The sequence below is a fragment of the Vanessa cardui genome, chromosome 8 (assembly GCF_905220365.1).
Source record: "Vanessa cardui chromosome 8, ilVanCard2.1, whole genome shotgun sequence".
In the NCBI taxonomy this organism is placed as follows: domain Eukaryota; kingdom Metazoa; phylum Arthropoda; class Insecta; order Lepidoptera; family Nymphalidae; genus Vanessa; species Vanessa cardui.
In genome coordinates, this window is record NC_061130.1 from 8,406,621 (window position 1) to 8,429,270 (window position 22,650).

Consider the following 22,650-nt stretch of genomic DNA (forward strand, 5'->3'; position numbering starts at 1 on the left):
CTACTGTATGTACGTACTTCTATTAGACAAAGCAAAGTGCAGACATTAGACGCATATTACCAAAACTCAAAGTGCAATAATGTTATTTAAAATTTAAATAAATGGGTAATCTGAGAAAATATAGATGTGGTAGAAGATCTTTCTAGGGCACGTGACAGACAAACCAGGAACTGAAGTAATATGTCGTCATACGTAGTAGTGCAAAAAATTACTAAGCTGCAATTTATTTCCATTTAGAGCTTTAGAACACAGCTTTAGATCAAAACGAAACATATGATATATAATTATCGTTATAACAAATGTCATTCAATTTTAGTCTTTATAAACAAGAAGCAGTGATGACATAACATATTAAAATATTGTGTAATAGCTCGAGTGTTTGGTTCGTGGCTTATTATTCTGAAACTTCAAAAATAAAGCGACAATTAAGACTATTTTGTAGTACTTCCTATGTGCTTAATAATTATATTAATTTAAATTGTTGTTTTTATTATTGTTTTAATATAGGTATAATCAAATATTTTTAGCATTCAAGCATAATTAACGAAAATATCTTATACATACTACATACTACTAAATTATAAATAAAAATACATTAATATTATTTTTTAAATATAATGCCGGTTATTGCTATTGATATTTAAATTGTTAGATCTTTATGTGTTCACTCTGTATCCTTGATGGAACCGTCTAAGAAATACTTGCAAACATCATTATAATTAATTTTCATAATCTTTCTTTTAAAATAGATACATATATATGGAGATTATTCCATCACGTTACTCGAGTGTGGGCTATTGATCACGCATTTGAAAGAATTATCTGAAAATATTTACAGATATTACAATTTTCATTTCCAGTCGAGAAAGATATTAATAATAAACACATAATTGTCGAATCGTCGGCTATATTTGTTCTTTCTTCAGAAATATGTTCTTCTGTGTATATTTCCTAAACTACATCAACTCGACTGTATACTCTATGGTTTATAATAATATTACTAACAATTTATGTTATCTGTGTCGTGCGTTAGGCTTTGATAACATATGTGAGTATTTATACCACTTTGTTGTGGACAGCGAACAAGACCAGTCAATCGTGTTGTGATTTGCAGTAAAAATGGTGAAAGTTGATATTAAATACACTAAGGTAAATTTCCAGAGCATTTTTCTAATGTTAAATAAAATGCATCTGTTTCAATTATCTACTATTTTTTGTATTTAATTTAATAATAAGTGTTTTTTACTTTTATTTATTTAAATTAAATATTATGTTGTTGTTATTGTTGTAATAATCGAGTGATTTAAATTTAACTTCAATGTGATATCCTAATTGAAACAAATGCATCCGTTTTAACTATCTACTATTTTAATTATTATTACTACTTAATATTACGTTTTGGATATTAACCAAAATTATATCACTCTATGTATTATGAATAAGAGAAGTCTAAGTTTTTAGCTGATGTAAGAATTTTTTCTTTATTAATTAAATGATTATGTTCAGTCACTAAAATAGATACCTACATATAAATAATATTGTTATAGTGTTATAAAAAAAAATATTAAATATTTTGTTTAACTAAAAAAAAAACAACACATTTAAATTAAAAGAATAGTATAAGTATAGTAATAGCGGAACCGCTATTACTCAAAAAATTAAATTGGGTGCTTATGATGTGTGAAATAAAAAAATGTCTTAACTGCATAATAAGCAATATTAACACCCTCACGGAAAAGTCCGTACGATCAGTCGGCAACACGTACACTCCTACAGTGATAATTGTTCAAATTAATTAACGCGCGCTTCCCCGGCTTCCTGATACACATGTCCAACTTCTATCACGAAATCATGATATTGATGAATATATTTCACTTGGTAGTAATGCTTTGTGCGAGCCCGTCTGGGTAGGTACCACCCACTCATCAGTCATTCTACCGCCAAATAACAGTACTCAGTATTGTTGTGTTCCGGTTTAAAGGGTGAGTTAGCCAGTGTTACTACAGGCACAAGGGACGTAACATCTTAGTTCCCAAGGTTGGTGGCACATTGACGATGTAAGGAATAGTTAATATTTCTTACAGCGTCATTGTCTATGGGTGATGGTGACCATTTACCATCAGGTGGCTCATATGCTCGTCGCCAATTCATACCATAAAAAAAAAATATACTCATCAATAAAAACGTCCTAAATTATTTACTCTGGTCTGTATATGATATGACGGTCGTATCATTTAGATAACGTCAAAAATCCATAATGCAGATGTTTAGGACTCTATAGTGTCGAGGCTCGTAATAAAGTGTATTTTGATTTTGTTTTATAAAACAAAAGCAATATGCTGGTAGACCACTTTTCTATAGCTTTTCACAATTTTAATATTCGAAAAATTCAAGCCTATCGTATCACAGTCTTTACTTCATATACGTGTTTAAGAAACCTGTAAAATCGATTACTACAAAAGCCAGCGCCCCATATGACTGATGCTCCGATTTTTTTCAGCATACTTAAACAAATGAACCACGTTTTTGTTTCATTTGACCAACTATGTAGAAATTTTATTCGCAATTAATCTCTCAAAGTCTTGTGCTAAAATTAATACTTTTTTATATTAAGTATAGTATATAAATAAAAATAAAAATATCAAGAAAAAGAAAAATCGACTTCAAACAGAACACTATTTTAAAACAAATAAATATGCACTAAAAAGTAAAAAAAAAATAATTGCATATTCAATATATTTTTAGGATCCTCCTAGGTAAAATAAGATGAAAAATATTAGACTACTTAAAAGTCGATTTACGATTATATAACGTAGTTATATTTGTTGTTATATTTGGAGCCGGTGCCTATGCTCAGAAAATTCGCAAAATTTCACTAAACTACCCTTGAAGTATATCCTTTATAGTAAAATAATCATCAAAATTGATTGGAGCAATTTTATTTATTTATTTAAGATCCACTTAGTTAGTAGTAGTAGTAGCTTAGTTCTAAATGCATTATCTTTTAAGGCAGATACAGTATGCAAATATTAGGAAGTTTTTAAATCATTTATTACATTATATTAAAAACGTATTAACTTATTGGTAAAAAATATTAAAATCTCTATATATAAAAATTAGGTTACATGTGGTTACATTAAAAACTAGCTATACCCGCCCGCTTCGCTGGGCATTAATCGAAAAAAATTTTTTTTTTCATTTTGTAATTATTTAAAACCGAGATGGTCCAGTGGTTAGAACTCGTGCATCTTAACCGATGATTTCGGGTTCAAACCCAGGCAAGCACCACTGTATATATGTGCTTAATTTGTGTTTATAATTCATCTCGTGTTCAGCGGTGAAGGAAAACATCGTGAGGAAACCTGCATGTGTCTAATTTCATTGAAATTCTGACACATGTGCATTCCACCAACCCGCACTGGAACAGCGTGGTGGAATATGTTCCAAGCCCTCTCCTAAATGAGAGAGGAGGCCATTAGCCCAGCAGTGGGAAATTTACAGGCTGTTACTTTACTTTTTACTTTTTTTTTAATTAATTACTGATCATCAACAATGTACAAATAATAAAGAGAAAAAAACGTGCGAGATCTAATCAAATTCTTAGAAAAAAAAAATTATATTCGTCATCTATTTCATCTTCTTCAATGAAGTTCTCGATAGGCTGCAGATTGGTCATAACACCTATAAAATTATACGATTTTATATAGGTACGATGAAATTTTTAATTAAATTTCTATAGTCTATAAAAGTTCGCATCAAACCAACACGTCCTCTTTTATCCGGTTCTATCGAATATCAATGTTATTACATTTACAGCCTTGTCAATACTTGCGAACGTACGTCAAAGCATCCGAGCATAGCATCCGTCAGAGCATATTCGTGCATATGTCGTGGACTTCCACTGTACGAAGATCTTTGTCCAATATCAGCAGATACTTTATCATTCGATATTGTATATCGTAAATAAATGTACTCTTTGGCTCAGAGTTTTGATTGGTTGTATCGAATTTAGTTTAATCGTCGGCCATAGCGTACATGTCAACAATGAATTGTTAAAACAGTTGACGACACTTCAGAATATATTTAGATTGATTATCTCTAATCATTATACGATACGCAAAAAAAGCATACAACTAACTCATCGATGTCACAGAACCTGCCATGAGAATATTTTGATACAGTCCGAGATTAAATCCATCATCTGCTCGCATAAACATAATTGGATAATCGTAATAATTGTCATACTATTGATGTGTTTCAGCGACACCTTGATTGTTTTTGTGTCGCTTAGTGATAACCGAGGTATGTTTTTAATTTCTGTACCGACAACTACAGCTGTGACTTCAGGAGCTACGGCAGCGTTATAACGCCTTTCATGCTCTGCATTTAATGGCATTCTATCTGCATTGATAATGACTTTGATTCATTTGTTGTTTCACCTTCTAGAGTTGTTTTAAAATCTTTTACTAAACATTTATTTTCATAAAGCATAATCCTAAATTTAGCGATGATTTGTCGATTAGTTGTGGTACTGAACATGCATCGAAGATCAATCTTTTTCTACGTTGTCCATGGAATAAATGTCCAGAAACTGGATTTTATTTAGATACACGAAATTATTGTATTGTACAATGTTTGTGGCTCCAAATGATGTCATTTCAAAGCAAGAATTTCTAATATGCTAAAGGAAATATTCAGACTCCTCAGTAGTTCCCGTAACGTAGATAAGAAGAGGTTCTGGTGGTTCAACCAGTTGTGGTAGATACATTTTGTCACTGGAGTAGCACCATATCAGGAGTTTATTTTAAACATCATAGCGTGACAATATGGGCATACTATATTCATTGAACCAATGATCACATCGGGATTTATTGAGATTGGTTCTAGTTCTTGACTTAGTCTATTTTAATCGTTGATCATCCAGTCGTTGGGCTCGCTACAGTGGCGTAGCTAGGTGAGGAAGGGCCCCGATGCATAGAAAGAGAACCGGGCCCTCATCCCCTCTTTTCCATGCCACTTTAACTAATGATTAAAATTAAAATTATAGATACCAAAATAAGAAATCAGAAATCTTCCTTCAGAAGCTTAAGGTTTAGTTTAGAGGGCCCCCTGAACTCCGGGGCCCTGGTTCATTGCACCACCTGGCCCTACGATAGCTACGCTACTGGCTCGCTCGTCAGGTTTTTCAGTATCTCTTGATAAAGATTCTTGTTCGAAGATCTGGAACTTGATCATTACGTTGACTAACTGTTTTGGCAACTCTCAAAGTAGAAATGAAATAATCACTATCTCCTTGAAAAAATACTTATACGTATTCATTTTCATGACAATCGGTTGAACGGTGTAGATATATTTATATCGCAGCGCTACTTGGTGGCGAGTTACATCAAAGGGGATAGCATAATCTCTTTATTCATTTGATCTTAATGATCGATCAAATAGTTTCTGAGTTTATCAATGATACACATACAAACACATCTACTTTTGTATATAGATAGCCTATCATTTGCGCAAGCACATGTTTTTCCAGTATACCAATTTTTATAACGATCGGTGCAGCTGTTCTCGAGTTGTAGCAGAACATACAGACAGACAAAAAAGCCAAAAATGGTAAAAATTTTGTCAGTCAATCATAAAAAGAATACTTATGACGTATTACGACAAAAATAAGCGTACAGGCAGACTCTAGAGATTTATATAGTAGTTATAGATTTAGTATTCACGTGTATTTCATGTATAACTTTGGTGTTTCTATACCGATTTCTATGCTTCTTTTCTATGGAATAGTTAATACTGTTAACTTTTTAATTTGGGATGAATTAGAGTGTTATAAACGCAGGAATAGACTAATATAGTCAGAAAGCTTCGAACTACTAAGCTATTAGGAGTGTCACGTTATTGTCAGTCAACCATAAAAGATAGACAAAGGCTGTCATAGGAATTTTTTCATATAATTTTAAGGAGAACATTTCCGTAATACACAATTTCTATGTAGCTTTAACTATTAAGGTTTTACACGCGACGGAAGCTTAAAATATGGAGTAACTTCTCCCGCTTTCCCGACATTTCCCTCACTGCTCTGCTCCTATTGACTGTAGCGTGATGAAAAGTATACTATAACCAGCTCAGGAGTATGAAAAATAATTGTACCAAGTTTCGTTATAATCCGTCGGGTAGTTTTTGTTTCTATAACGGTTATACGGACAGACAGACAGACAAAAATTTTACTGATTGCATTTTTGGCATCAGTATCGACCCCTGATCACCCCCTGATAGTTATTTTGGAAAAATATTTCATGTACAGAATTGACCTCACCTTGAGGTTATCAATTCGTCTGTATTTTTTTTTTTTATGTTTGTTACCTCATAACTTTTCACTGGGTGGACCGATTTTGATAATTTTTTTTTTGTTTGAAAGGTAGTGCTTCCCGTGGGGTCCCATTTTTTTTTAATTTTTTTCCGATGATGGTATCCATATGAAAACGACATAAGTCTTAAATTTGCATTATGTATATGCGCGACAAATAGGTGAATAACTGAAAATCACGTTAACCAATTTTGATAATTCTTTTTTTATTATAAAATATATACTTCAAGGGTAATTTGGTGAAAGTTTGGTAAGGTTCTGAGCACAGAATCCATGACAAAGTAACGGAACGGAAGGGAACGGAACAATTCTGAGGAGCACGTTAGCGATACTCAGTCGAATCTTTTATTTATAGGTTATTTGGATATTTGAGTCACCTTCCGTAATGTGGTTATGTTTATGTAATTATCATAGTCGAATATTATAATCAACTAGCTACCCACCCCGGCTTCGCACGGGTGCAATACTGATACTAAATATACTACAGAATTTGTTTATTTACGACATCACATAGCAAACTTCTAAAATTATCAGTGTTTCTTTACTATATTGTTCATGTATTATATACACAAACCTTCTCCTTGAATCACACTATCTTTTAAAAAAAACCGCATCTAAATCCGTTGCGTAGATTTAAAGATATAGGGACAGAGAAAGCGACTTTGTTTTATACTATGTAGTGATGGAACTACGGCTCGCAGTTAGGGTGCGATATGGGGCAGAATTTCTTACTATCTTTAATCAAATTTTGTGTATGTGATGTGATGTCATATGATGTACGAAATATAGTTGGTCTTTTTCAAAGTTTTTTTGCTGAGGTTGATTACAGCTCTTTCGAGGGATCCTTGTAGTTTACGCCACATGACGTATTAAATCCGCATTTTCGAAAGTCTATTTTTGCTTTATTCGCAAGTTTCCTTTGAAATTGTCCTCAAAGTAGTTTCTGACTCATATAAACGAAACTCTTAATCTATCCATATTAAGAAAAAATAGTTACTCAACATCAGCTTCACTTAAAATCAAAAAATAAATAAAAATTTTAACAAAAAGAAAAACCAACTTCAAACAAAACAGCATTTTAAAACAAATGAATATGCTCTAAAAAGTAATAAAAATAATTGCGTATTGAACATATTTTTTAGAGTCCTCCTAAGTAAAATGAAATGAAAAATATTAGACTACTTAAAACTCGATTTACGATTATATAATGTAGTTATAATTATTGCTATATTTGGAGTCGGTGTCAGCCAATCAAACCCTACAGTATATCTTACTTTAACAAATATGTTTTTTTACAAATTACCTTTTACACAATAATATACTGGATCAATCAAGGGGCTCGTATCGCAAGGGCAAGGGCACCGTGGCTGACACCGGCTCCAAATATACCAATAACTATAACTACGTTATATAACCGTAAATCGACTTTTAAGTAGTCTAATATTTTTCATTTCATTTTACTTAGGAGGACACTAAAAAATATGTTCAATACGCAATTATTTTTATTACTTTTTAGAGAATATTCATTTGTTTTAAAATGCTGTTTTGTTTGAAGTCGGTTTTTCTTTTTGTTAAAATTTTTATTTATATTATAAGTATAGATTAGATCATTACCTATAATTTTGACTTATTCACCTATTTATCGCGCACATACATAATGCAAATTTAAGACTTATATCGTTTTCATATGGATACCATCATCAGAACTGGACTAAATTAAAATGGGACCCTACGGAAAATACTAGCTTTCAAACAAAAAAAATATCAAAATCGGTCCACCCAGTTAAAAGTTATGATGAGGTAACAAATAACAACAAAAAAAAACACAGACGAATTGATAACCTCCTCCTTTTTGAAGTCGGTTGAAAAGTAGATAACGCGAATGATGAAACTTTTAAAGTTGTATAGGAAGGTATCAATTTATCTGATGGAAAAATCTCCAACATTTTTGCCATCAGATAAATTGATACCATGTATCTCAAGACTGATAATTTAAACAGGAATCTAAAAGCTAACTATAGCACCCACGATAAAGATTATTTCGAGTGATACCACTCTACCAAAGTATATAATTATGACAAAATATTGTGCAATTCGTTAACACACATCAGCGTGAGTAGGCATTTTAAAAGTAAACATTATTTTATAATGTTAAAAACAAACATATTAAATCTTATCACGTTTAAGTTTCGACTATTTTTGTCTAGCTTACATTTACTCTAGACTATTAGATCGTACTCGTTGTTTAGAGCTTACCACTTTTTCGGGCTGTCTGTTTTATGTAAGTAGAAGAAATAGCAAATTAAATAAAATCATCAATAATATACATCCATTAATTAACTTATATACATTTTGCATAAAATTCCATGAATACTGTTTTTCAATAAAGGGTAATTATTTATTGACAAAAAGAGAGGTTTTCTTATTTGTGGACTAAAGACGGAAACTTATTATTTTCCACGACGTTTTCTATGTCGTGGGACATCCGTCAGAATGTCATCATCTGATTTCCTTAAGCTTTTGATTACTTATAAATCAAGCTAATAAACGTTAAACTTAAACGTTAAACTTAAATAACGTTATAAACAGCTTATTACAACACCAAATATAAGTTTGATGTTTAGTCAGAAACCGAGTTAAAAAAATCTCTATTTATACTTCTCTTGATATGTAAACATTTTAACGTTTTTATCTTACACTCAACACAAGGTTAAACAAACTGTTAGGTGCAAATTATAGTGATTGTTGACATAATTAATTAACGTATGATGTTGTAGGGTTGAAATGATTCTATGAATTAAACTACCGAAATTAATGTAACTAATTATTTTTAAGTCTTTATGTAATTTTATTCTTATTTTTTGTACAGTTGTTCATCAACAACGAGTGGGTGGACGCTGTCAGTAAGAAGACTTTTCCCACTATTAACCCTCAAGATGAGACCGTCATCACACAAGTTGCTGAAGGAGACAAGGTGACTTTAATATTGAGCTAAGTGTTACAAATAGTAATGCTTACGTCGTCATATATAACTTTTTCTAAAATATACTCATATAATGTTTGCGTTGTATGCTCATTAAGCAAATATTAATTTTTTGCTCTCGTCTAGACTGATATTGACTTAGCAGTGAAAGCCGCTGTAAAGGCATTCCATCGTTATTCAGAATGGAGACTCCTTGATGCTTCTCAACGAGGCAGACTTCTCCTCAAGTTGGCAGATCTCATTGATAGAGACGTGAAATACTTGGGGGAACTTGAGACCTTAGATTGCGGCAAACCAGTTGCACAGGCAACAGGTGAAGCAGCTTGGTCGGCCCAAATTATCAGATATTATGCCGGAAAAGCTGATAAAATTTTAGGTAGCACTATCCCCGCAGGTAAATAAAGATATATTATATTTTTTATTACATTTCAAGTGTATCATATAAATAGAGTGCTTCTGTTTAAATAAATTTAACTTTTTAGATGGCGAAGTTCTCTCCATGACAATTAAAGAACCAGTAGGCGTCTGTGGTCAAATTCTGCCATGGAACTATCCTATTCCCATGTTTGTTTGGAAGATCGCCCCTGCCCTAGCTGCTGGTATGTTTTTGTTTCATCTGAGGCTTTTCCCTTCGATGAAAACTATTTAACTAATATTGCATGCATATGCATTGATAGCAATAAAGAAAAAATTACCTAAAGTCGTAGTTTGGAAGTCGGATATCTTACACTTCAGCACCAAATCACGTAAAGCAAATCGTTAATGCGTCTGAACTCTTTTTAGTCGCGGTGGATACTGAGAAATTAATTGTGTTTGCGCAGACACTTCAGAACTAATATAATTCGTTTGGATGGAAGTTAATAATAAATTAGCTCTGAATATAAACTTATTGTTATATTTATTTCAGGATGTACTCTCGTCATCAAACCCGCAGAGCAGACTCCTCTCACTGCACTTGCCTTAGCTGCTTTGATCAAAGAAGCTGGTTTTCCACCTGGTGTTGTAAATGTTGTTCCTGGATATGGACCCACTGCTGGTGCGGCCCTCACGGACCACCCTAATGTTGATAAAATGGCTTTTACCGGATCCACTGAGGTGAATTTAATACAATATTACAGGATGATAACTAATCATCACATGATAGTTAACATTGAGATATTTAATATCATTGAAACTTTTAATCACACGTAACACTTAAAATTAGTGTAACTTTAATTGAAAAGTTCCAGTACTAAATTTCAAACTAAGTTCGTATTCCTCAAAGATTCCTTTTCTTCGAGTAGAAATAACATGTCTTTTACAGAATTAAACAATTCTGTAAAAGACATCAACAAACATTTGAATTTTTCAATTGTATTAAGACAACCTATTTATAGATAACAGACTATTAATAATCTCTAAAAAAATAGGTTACACAACAAATATTGTTCAATTATTTACAGATTGGACGTATTATCATGAGTGGTGCTTCCAAAGTAAATCTAAAGCGAGTCACTTTAGAACTCGGAGGAAAGAGCCCTCTAGTTATTTTCAACGATGCAGATGGTAAATAACAATTAGAAAGACTAAAATGTAGAGTTAAAATAAGTTAATTTATTACATACTGTTGATAATATAATCATGAAATAAAACCATGCACTTAGCATATTACGTGTATTGATTCTAATAATTACTTTATTATCAACTAAAGTTATTATGTTTTTTCTGGCAAATGATTCTGAATTTTATTTTGGTTCGAAAAAGAAAAAATAACATTTTAATTAATTTTAGTCGAAAAGGCAGCACAAATCGCTCACAGAGCATGCTTCGCGAACGCTGGCCAGTGCTGTGCCGCTGGAACTAGAACTTTTGTTCAGTCTGGTATCTACGATGCTTTCGTTGCAAAAGCCGCTGAAATTGCTAAAAAACGAACTGTAGGAAATCCCTACGAAGACGTTCAACAAGGACCACAGGTAATTAAGCAAAATAACTCATCAAGAGTTCAGATAATTAATTTGAATAAATATATTTCAATAAAAATATACTTTTATCAATGAGATAATGAAGAAAAAAATATCATATATGATGTACGAAGACATCAAATTAAATGTTCATGTAAAATTTAAAACTAAAACGTAAACCGTTACAAAATACGTTCGTATCGATATAGTATTTATCAAAAAGAAGATTAGGACTGACCTTAGATAAATTAGATATATCTATCTATTTTATAGATTGATAAGGAGATGTTCACAAAAGTCATGGGTTACATCCAATCAGGCAAGTCAGAAGCTCGTTGTGTTGCTGGTGGAGACCGAATTGGTAAAACTGGGTTCTACATCCAGCCTACCGTTTTCGCCGATGTTAAAGACGATATGAAAATTGCTAAAGAAGAAGTAAGATCTTTATGCTAATAATACTTGAGTAAACTTTTTGTTAAGAAAACTAATTGACATATTGTTAACTAATTTATTCACACAGATCTTCGGACCCGTTCAGAGTATCCTTAAGTTCGAAACGTTCGATGAAGTAGTCGACCGCGCAAACAACACCAACTATGGTCTTGGTTCTGGAGTCGTCACGAACGATATCACAACCGCCTTGGCGTTCGTTAAACACATACGCGCAGGCACTGTTTGGTAAATAAATACATTTCGACATTCTACAGCATATCTTATCGATAAATATACACTTACTGCTTGATTTTTTGTTTGCTGCAAATATTCTTAATTCAAATAGCTAATCCATTATTTTCGTTAATAATTAATTATTAGATAAATGTTCATTATGATCTATGGATTTTTATTGAAAAAACCACAAACGCGTTAAAGAAACAACGTGCCGGGTTAAATTTAATTAAATGACAATTATTATTATTTAAAATAAGTTTTATAATAATTAATTATAATTATAGATTATTAACATTTAACTTAATTTTTCAGGGTAAATACGTACGAACAAGTGACGCCCCAAACTCCATTCGGAGGATTTAAGGAATCAGGCATTGGTCGTGAATTGTAAGTCTTTTTTGTCATATAGATATAGACGGTCTGAGAAGTGGGTCATCTAATATCATTAGTTAGGTGATCATCAATGGTCACCAGTTTCCATAGACATTGGAAATGCGAAAAAGATGCCTACAATTTCACATATCTCCAATGCGTTCTTGGGAACTAAGATGTTATGTCCCTTGTACAGTGACACAGGCATCACTCATCCTTAGAATCGGTACACGACAATACTAATACTATAATTGGTTTGCGATAAAATACCCTGAGTGGCCTGCACAAAGCTATACCATAAAGTCAAATCTTTAAGGTATATAAATCTACTAACTGGAAAAATATTTTTATCTGTTGGAAAAGTATAAAAAATTCCAACAAAAAGTTTTATATCAACAAGTTTTTATGCAATATGTACATATATTTTATTATTATGTTAATATTGTATCCAGTATTAATTGAGATAATTTATGAATAAATTTATACTTTCTTTGTAGGGGCGAGGACGGTATTCAGCAATATCTAGAGACCAAAACCGTTACTATCAACCTGCCGAAGAAACCTCAAATGTAACCTATAAACCAGAAAACACCAACCTAATCATATTATAGTAAATAAAAAAGGAGATTATATTCTTAAGTTTTTATCAGAGTACACTTAATTGTACATAACAAGATCTTGCAAATATATTTTTATGTTTTAATAAAATGACATGAGAAATAATAACTAATATTTGACATAACTAAAATGTAACATAATAAGATATCGTTACTACTTTACCTATTTTAAAAACCAATAAGTCCTCAACAAGTTACTGGCTACAAAATAAAACTTTAGGCCATACTTTTATACATTCATGTGAAAATTGTATTTTGATAATGTCTTTTTATTGTACTGCATAATATATATTTTTTTCAAATATTTACTGGCATATGATTTTACTACCTCAAGTGTACCTTTCCCTTAAGCAACATCCACATTAAAGCAACCAGCTCATTTAATTAAAAAAAAATAGATATGAATTAAAATAAAATAAGTAGTAGCTTCCATGTAAATTTAGTTACTATTAAAATGTTTGCTAATGTTTCGAAAATGGCACCAATACCACCCAGACCCCAATAGAGATTTCATAAAAAAATCTGTTCCGTCTTGATGTATCTCTCTATGATATAATATCTCTCTCAAAATATGAAAAAACAAAATAACAATGTTTCTAACTTTTGCAAAGTCCTCATAATTTTTTTTTTATATGATATAAATAAATTTAATGTTTGACGACCTCCGTGGTCGAGTGTTGTGTACACCGGTTTTCATGGGTACGCCACTCTGAGGTCCCGGGTTCGATTCCCGGCCGAGTCGATGTAGATTACCATTAGTTTTCTATGTTGTCTTGGGTCTGGGTGTTTGTGGTACCGTCGTTACTTCTGATTTCCATAACACAAGTGCTTCAGCTACTTACATTGGGATCAAAGTAATGTATGTGATGTTGTCTCATATTTATTATTATTTTTATTAATGTCTGCAAAAAGCGTGGACGAAAATTATAATCGAGATTTACTTTTATATATTTTTTAATTCTCTCTCAATCGAGTCATCTATGATTTTACAAAGAAATTGTCTCAATTAAGATTTCCAGGCATCAACAACAACAACAACAACAGCCTGTAAATTCCCACTGCTGGGCTAAAGGCCTCCTCTCCCTTTGAGGAGAAGGTTTGGAACATATTCCACCACGCTGTTCCAGTGCGGGTTGGTGCAATACACATGTGGCAGAATTACTATGAAATTTGTCACATGCAGGTTTCCTCACGATGTTTTCCTTCACCGCTGAGCACGGGATGAATTATAAAGACATATTAAGCACATTAAACAGCGGTGCTTGCCTGGGTTTGAACCCGCAATCATCGGTTAAGATGCACGCGTTCTAACCACTGGGCCATCTCGACTCCAGGCATACATTCTGTCAATACTTATTCCATTAAATTTGTTACTATCAATATTGCTTTTTATCTCATTCATTCCATTCAATACATGTATGATGTATGCTTTTTGATAGTAACAATAAATATTATTTCATAACTGTCAAATAAGCCACAAAAAGGTCATTCTTAAGTTATTATCAAAGACGTAGGTCAACAACCTCTACATATATTTGTTCCTTTTGTTTTTCTTTTAGTCTATACCTATACAATAAGTTAAACTTTATCTTTAGGCTGATATTATAAAATGCTAAAATGATCGATATCAAAGGTTTATGAATTCACGCCATTGACCTTTAAACCTGGCATAATATTCCTTCAAATTCATCTGTATATTGACAGTAATTTTCAAAATCAAATTCGAAATATCTGTACTTTATTCAAATAGACTCTTACAAGTTTTGAATCGTCATTTAACAAACTTTATTACACGTATCGGTTCGGAATGCAGTTTCTACCGGACTCTAAGAACTAGCAATAAACTCAGTAGTTACTCTTTTTTAACATTCTAAAATTTAAATTATGTTATTTGTTTATATGATGCCTTCGACGACCTCCGTGGTCGAGTGGTGTGTACACCGGTTTTCATGAGTATGCCACTCCGAGGTCCTGGGTTCGACTCCCGGCTGAGTACATGTAGATTATCATTAGTTGTCTTATCTTGACTTGGGTCTGGGTGTTTGTGGTACCGTCGTTACTTCTGATTTTCCATAACACAAGTGCTTTAGCTAATTATATTGAGATCAGAGTAATGTATGTGATGTTGTCTAATATTTATTAATTATTTATTTATTTATGTCTAAATTAAATAAAAATAGAAATATTTGTAGAAGTGACTGATTGACTACAACAAAACGGAACTTCTACGGAATAACAATTAACGAATTAAGTTCAATGCGAACAATCTTATGTCATTATGGTGTACCAACTATCAACTTTGTACAATGTGACATATGGTTTGATTCGCCGACCTATGTCTATGTGCGTTCGGTTGAATTCTCCAAGTTTAAATTTCGTTATCAATCACTCCAGCCGATCTATTTTTGTCCGTTGGCAGAAACTAACGCAAATATTACGTGTGTGTTGTACAACTTGTACGTCGCCGACAGCGAACGGGAACGGTCGTGTGCTTTGTGTATTAACATAAAAATGGTTAAAGTTGATATTAAATACACTAAGGTAAGTTTAAATATATTTACTTATCTAACATTCAAATCTTATTTTTGTCAATGGTGTTTAAACATTTTTATTAAATGCCTTAGATTTTGTTTTAGTAGATAGATAGTTCATAATTTACTTCGAATATTTATATCTATTATATTTAAATTTCGATGATCATATTGCTATGTGAATTGTGATATATTTAAAAGGTAACACACGTCATTTTATTCACGTAATATTCACAAAAAACAACGAGAGATTAAGTAATAAAAACCATTTTATTTCATAATCTTGGTATTAACAAAAAATTATGATAATATTTTAGTATTCTGTCCAAGTCCGTTGTGCATATGCTATACTTCATAACGTATTAACATCTAGACGTTTCGTTCCCGTATATTTTTCGATGTTAAAAGATTTTTTAATGACTTTGCCTAAAATCTAAGAAAGTTCATTTACTTGTATGTAAACAAATACGAAATTGATGCATTATTAATATTAAATATAAGGTTAATTTGTTTTTATTTAAACTGAAAATATAATAAATATTACTTTATAAATTGAATATGAATTTTAAAAATAAATATTATTCAATTAACTATTATTTATATGTTGATTACAAATGTTATATTAAAAAATGAAATGTCATTAAATGAATTGATTGATTAGCTTGATTGTTCTGATAAAAAATGATTAAATAAAAATTTTAGATAAGTTTGCAATAAAATGATGCAAATATATGTTTATTACTAGGAACCTACATAAAATGTAATCGTATGAAACAATAAAAAAATGCTTGGCTTCTACCGATTATGCCAATTATTTAGGTGACTATACACAGGTGGCGGATAAATAGTAGAAGTAAACCACTGACGTAGACGGGCGTGTTAGCCAACAAAATGAAGTGAAAACATGTATATTTAAAAGTAAATAGTAAAAAATGTTTCCCAAGTTAACATTATGCGGCACTGCTGTCACAAATTGTAAAATTCAGAAAATTTCAGGATTCCGAGCTAATGGAAAAAAGGAATCCTTTTAAGATTTCTTCGTAATCCATCTTATTGTATGTCTGTCTGTTCATCAAGATCCCTCTCTTGGAAACGCGTAGTTAGTAGGTATATAGTTGAAATTAATACCAATACTCAGTTCTGCGGTGCCTTGGAGCTATGACAAAATCAAACCGTAAAGTTTTATATCGCATTTCTAGTACATACGCAAAGGAAATCACAACATATTGGAGAAGTAATATCCTGTAGAACAAGCATATGCACGAGTCTGAATCGCACTTGCCCAGTTTTATTTTTCTAGAAATATCCTTGAATGTTATCTCAATATATAAATAATTAATATATGTAGCTATTTGAAAGTTAATAGGAAAACATTACGTATTTTTTTACGAATTGTAGAAATTTTATTTAAAATTATTCAAATATAAATAGATAACTAAATTTTGAGCTGTTTCGCGAACTAAACTATAAAATATTTTCATACAATTTAAGTGTGTTATATATGACTTAATAACTTATAGGTGAAAACGATGTAAAATAAAATACCCATATAAGATTTTATAGTTTGGTGCACTTTTAATTGATACATTTAAAAAATATTTGTCTTCTGTAAAACTGATACAAATAAATAAAGTATAGCTTATAAAGCAAAACCTTTGTAAGATTATCCTTCACAGTACATAACAACTCAGAACAAATGGTATTTATCGGTAAGCTGTTCACCGTACACGCATGCCGCACTGTTGTTTTATTGCCTTGCGGTCAGTGAATACTACATACATTTTACTACTTTACTATGCAACCGTATATTGTACATTCTTAAAAAAAAAAACAGTATAGATTAAACAAAAGACTAACGTAATTGCCTAAAAGTTTTACTGATATATATGTATATCTATTATAAATATATGTATAGCTGAACAATATAAATATTAGATAACCTTATGCGCTGTATGAAATAATGTCAAGATAAAAGTCCGTAAACGCTGATATAGATTATCATATTATATATTCTCCAGATCCAATGGGGTTTAACCTGTCATACGGTTAATCGCTTAATTGTTAATTGACAACGTTAATAAATTGGCAAACCATGGTAGACACATTTAGGCCTTTGACTGTGGAAATCTAGTTAATTTCACAGGATACATTTTATTGCACAAGTCTACACGTACTCTCCGATGATATAGCAAATCTGGTGCAAGGGGAAATAGTTCTTGTGCGTTCATAATAATATACTTGGAAAGAAAAACTAGTTTCTCCATACCATTATCTTACATACTTAAAAACAATTAAATAAACTATATTTAAAATATGCTTTGTGTGTTTCTTAAAATCATTAATTTCAAATCTTGCTATTATTCGAAAGGATTTTTAGATCTAGACCATAACTCTCTTACATATTATCGTCTACTTGCTACCCATCACAACATCCAATATTATAGAAAAATAAAATAAAAAAAAAAAAACGGTTGCGTAATCTGTATTCGTACAATATGGACTCGTTTACTAGTTTTAACATAAATAGCACGCTCTCTGATCTCTCGTGGACTTGTATAAGTAAAAAGCCAGTTTTAGGTAAGGTAACTAGTAAGAGGCAATACAATTATATAATATTATGCTATAATATATTTACTAATATGAAGTATATGATTATCTTTAAGTAGAGATAATGTGTGTATTGATTATTCGTTCGTACTTGTAACTTCTGCGAATCATATACAGTAGGTAATTGTGTCTAATAGCACAAACGATCCTTTGTGGACCGACATAAATAACGACTAACAATAGGTATGAATTAACGTCAATATTATCTTCAATTGAACTGACATTCATTGAATGGATAAAGGAGGAGTTATGTTTTGCCATTTCAAATTGAAAACATTTAACAGGAAGTTTATTTACAACACAATTATTAAAAAAATATTTTATCTATAACAATTCAATACGTTCGGCTACTGCAGATATATTGTGGAAACTCCTCACCAGTAGCACAGTGAAACAGAGTGAAAAAACATTTGTAGTTTATTAATGTCCGATTACTATAATAAAGAAACTTTTCGTTTTAATTACGGATAGTAGATGTCAAATAAAATTTTTAATAGCCTTTTCATGTTTAGTTGTTCATCAACAATGAATGGGTGGATGCCGTTAGCAAGAAAACGTTTCCTACCATCAATCCTCAAGATGAGACCGTCATCACCCAAGTCGCGGAGGGGGATAAGGTACCAATCTCTTGTTTTGAAATTATGAGATATCTCTAATAATGCTGATTAAAATAGTAAATAATGTAACACTGTTTGTCTAGGCTGATGTAGATATCGCAGTGGAGGCTGCTGTTAAGGCATTTCACCGTTATTCCGAATGGAGGCAACTCGATGCTTCTCAACGTGGCAGACTACTCCACAAGTTGGCAGATCTTATAGAAAGAGACGTCAAGTACTTGGGAGAACTCGAGACGTTGGATTGCGGCAAACCAGTCGCGCAGGCGACAAATGAAGCTGCTTGGGCAACCCAAATCATCAGATATTATGCCGGAAAAGCTGACAAAATCTTGGGAAGCACTATTCCTGCAGGTAAATATACCTTGTTACATTGTATTCTTTTATTTATGTTATTTTTTTAAATTGCTAATAGGAAATTGTAATTTTCAGACGGCGAAGTTCTCTCCATGACTTTAAAGGAACCAGTCGGCGTTTGTGGCCAAATTCTACCATGGAACTACCCCATTCCCATGTTTGTTTGGAAAATCGCACCTGCGCTGGCAGCTGGTACAATATTTTTCATTTTATATTTAAATAACAAAAACTAATTAAATGATCAGAATTAGCTTTATCTTGTTATCAGTATTATGAACAGTGTCGACAAACAATTACTTTCTCAAGATTTGTTAAATATTCATTTTCTTTCGAATAAGAAAAACTTATATTAGTGTTATAAATTTGATAAACAGGATGTACGGTTGTCGTCAAGCCAGCGGAGCAAACTCCTCTCACAGCCCTGGCTTTAGCTGCATTGGTCAAAGAGGCTGGATTCCCCCCGGGAGTTGTGAATGTTATAACTGGATATGGGCCTACTGCTGGTGCTGCCCTCACCAACAACCCTAAAGTCGACAAAATGGCCTTCACGGGATCAACTGAAGTAAATCATTATATTTTAAATATAGAAATAGTATAGTATAGAATATCAACATAGGGTAAAACGGTCTTAACCTATGGGTAAAAAGGAAATCCACACAAAACTTTATAGACCATTCGACATGGCATCTCGTACGCGACCATTTTTTCCATATTTGGAATAGTTCGAAGTCAAAGTAGTCGAAAGTTCAACTTATACGCCAACATTCTTTCAAAACAGGTTTAAATATGATATAACCGTATGGTACTAATATATAAATATTTACTATAAAATATTTATTTAGAGTTTATTTGACAATTTAACATAGATTCAATATTTAAGAAATACATTGTAAAGTAAATAGTATATACTATTATTATTAATGACAATCGAGAATTGTTTTAATAATAATAATCTTCGGCAGTACGTAGTAGACTGACAGTATTATCATTTTAATTGTTGTGCGAAGACTGTTCCTTCGAGTAGGTACTTAATTAGCATAGCATATTAATATGAAAGTATAATCGTCGATCTTAGCTGAATGCTACTGTAATTAATTATGAATATCACGTTGATAAGTCGGCGATTAAATTAATAATGTATCATTCAAGATCGGCATGATTAAAATGAGTAAAGTTTTGATTTGAATAAAATCTAACGCGATCAATAAAAGAGATCTAAAATTATATCAATTTGAATTACAAACATCATCACTCATTGAAAATTCTAATCGAATTTACGTCTTTTATGTTAATTTTTTTACAGATTGGACGCATTATCATGAGTGGTGCCTCTGCAGTAAATCTAAAACGCGTCACTCTAGAACTCGGTGGAAAAAGTCCTTTAGTTATTTTCAACGATGCTGATGGTAAAAAATAAGTACTATATTTTAACACACAAATATATTATGTATGTGCGATTGTAATTTAATAGGCTCACTCTCAAATCGATCTATATTAAATATCAATAAAATATATTTGTACTGTTTGTGGTTTAACTGGTGAAGATTATATATATTGTATATACAAACTTTTGTATATGGGTACATACTTTTGGGTTGGACTCAAATATAATATTTACAATTAATTATTATGACAATATATAAAAAATACAGTAAAATTTACAGAGAAGTTTTGATAAAATCTATATGCCTATAATTGTGTCAATTTCTAGTCGAAAAAGCTGCACAAATCGCTCACCGAGCATGCTTCGCAAACGCTGGCCAATGTTGCGTTGCTGGTACTAGGACTTATGTCCAATCCGGTATCTATGACGCTTTCGTGGCAAAAGCCGCTGAAATCGCTAAGAAGAGAACTGTTGGAAATCCCTACGAAAACGTCCAACAGGGACCACAGGTAAGAAATAATAATAATATAATAACGCAAACGAAAATATAATAACTAAAACTCGTGTCCATCTTGATTACTGAGTTATATAAAAACATTCATTGAATCCTGTTTTTTATAGCATATCCATTTTCTAGGAACTACAATAATAGGAATATATAGGAGCTATAATAATTCCAATGCTTATTACTTTTGTAGATTGACCAAGACATGTTCACAAAAGTCATGGGTTACATCCAAGCGGGCAAGAAAGAAGGCGCTCGCTGCATTGCTGGTGGAGACCGACATGGAAAAATTGGATTCTTTATCCAACCCACCGTGTTTGCTGATGTTAAGGATGACATGACAATTGCCAGAGAAGAGGTCAGACTCTACGAGTAACGATCATAACTTTCATTTTGTTTTTTACTCGACGTTTTAACACAGAACATTTGAACATTTGTTGTGGTCACAATCTGACAAACATCTCGATTTAAAACATGTGCGGCATTGTCATGGTTAAAAACCGAAAATCATATTCATCTTGATAGATTAAAATTACTTTTTGAACATAACAACATCATCAAATTTATAAAATTCATTTATTTCTTCAAGATCTTCGGGCCTGTGCAAAGTATCCTCAAGTTCGAAACATTCGACGAGGTAATCGACCGGGCGAACAACTCCAACTATGGTCTCGGATCCGGTGTCATTACTAACGACATCACAACCGCAATGTCTTTCGTTAAACACATACGTACAGGAACTGTGTGGTAAGTGAACACATACTTTTATATATAATACTGCAAATGTTATAAAGAATTTGCATAATACATGATTCACATTTTTTTCATTCTTGATTAATTATGTCACAAATATTAAACTTGTAATTTTTACGAAATACCTTTATAAAAAATCATAACCGTATTTCAAAACCCTATTTTATATCAGCCCTAAGATTGGAGCAGCACGGTGGAATAAGATCCTAGCAGTCTTATCAAAAGGGAAGCTCCACCTTAGGATAATTACAGTAGGGAGATTTTTTGATATTATAAAATTTTATAGGTACATATCTTAATTTTTCAGGGTAAACACATACGAGCATGTCGCTCCTCAAACTCCGTTCGGAGGATTTAAGGAATCTGGTATTGGCCGTGAATTGTAAGTATGCAGTTAATACAATCTATCGAAAAATTTATTTATTTTTTACAATAATTGCTATCCTTGTCTTATCGTTAAGAAAATACAATTTCTTTTGATCGAATAGCTTATCAATATAATTATGATAAGTATATCAATATTATTCTACACATGATGGATTATTAATGTATTTTAAAATGTTTTAGGGGCGAGGAAGGCATCCAACAATATTTAGAGAACAAGACTGTTACAATCAACCTGCCAAAGAAGTTTGGAATGTGATTTGAAAATGATATAAACCAAATAAAACTGTAAACTTTATTATACACCAAGTACTATTTATTTATTCTCTGCCATAAGTTCGTTTCAATACACGAATTAGATAGCGTTAAATTTTTTCAGTTCAAATATACGTAGGAAATCGCATCATCCCTGGAACTACTGAGCACAAATTATGAAGAAACCCTTTACCACCTTTACAACTTTAAATAGTTTTAGACAAAGTTTCATGTTTGATAATTTATAATTCTATTTAGATGATATCATTCGTCTTTCTAATTATGCACACTTAATTCACTAAACCATAGTGC

General features: G+C 31.8%; 3 protein-coding genes across 3 annotated transcripts in view; 2 read left to right on the top strand and 1 right to left on the bottom strand.

Moving 5' to 3' along the window:
* The window catches only part of LOC124531767 (phospholipase A1-like), a 40,862-nt gene that overhangs the window by 2,259 nt on the left and 15,953 nt on the right, over positions 1 to 22,650 (bottom strand). The window lies entirely within an intron of this gene.
* On the top strand, positions 1,021 to 13,257 carry LOC124531945 (aldehyde dehydrogenase X, mitochondrial-like). The gene is made up of 11 exons (XM_047106526.1): positions 1,021 to 1,149; positions 9,237 to 9,341; positions 9,477 to 9,744; positions 9,833 to 9,949; positions 10,258 to 10,445; positions 10,793 to 10,895; positions 11,121 to 11,302; positions 11,564 to 11,725; positions 11,811 to 11,968; positions 12,272 to 12,346; positions 12,829 to 13,257. The coding sequence occupies exons 1-11, from the start codon at positions 1,120 to 1,122 to the stop codon at positions 12,902 to 12,904; spliced, it is 1,464 nt and encodes a 487-aa protein (XP_046962482.1). The 5' UTR covers positions 1,021 to 1,119; the 3' UTR covers positions 12,905 to 13,257.
* On the top strand, positions 15,332 to 22,386 carry LOC124531942 (aldehyde dehydrogenase X, mitochondrial-like). The gene is made up of 11 exons (XM_047106524.1): positions 15,332 to 15,489; positions 18,599 to 18,703; positions 18,787 to 19,054; positions 19,133 to 19,249; positions 19,432 to 19,619; positions 20,361 to 20,463; positions 20,769 to 20,950; positions 21,140 to 21,304; positions 21,536 to 21,693; positions 22,007 to 22,081; positions 22,267 to 22,386. Exons 1-11 carry the CDS (start codon positions 15,460 to 15,462, stop codon positions 22,340 to 22,342), a joined length of 1,467 nt encoding a protein of 488 aa, XP_046962480.1. The 5' UTR covers positions 15,332 to 15,459; the 3' UTR covers positions 22,343 to 22,386.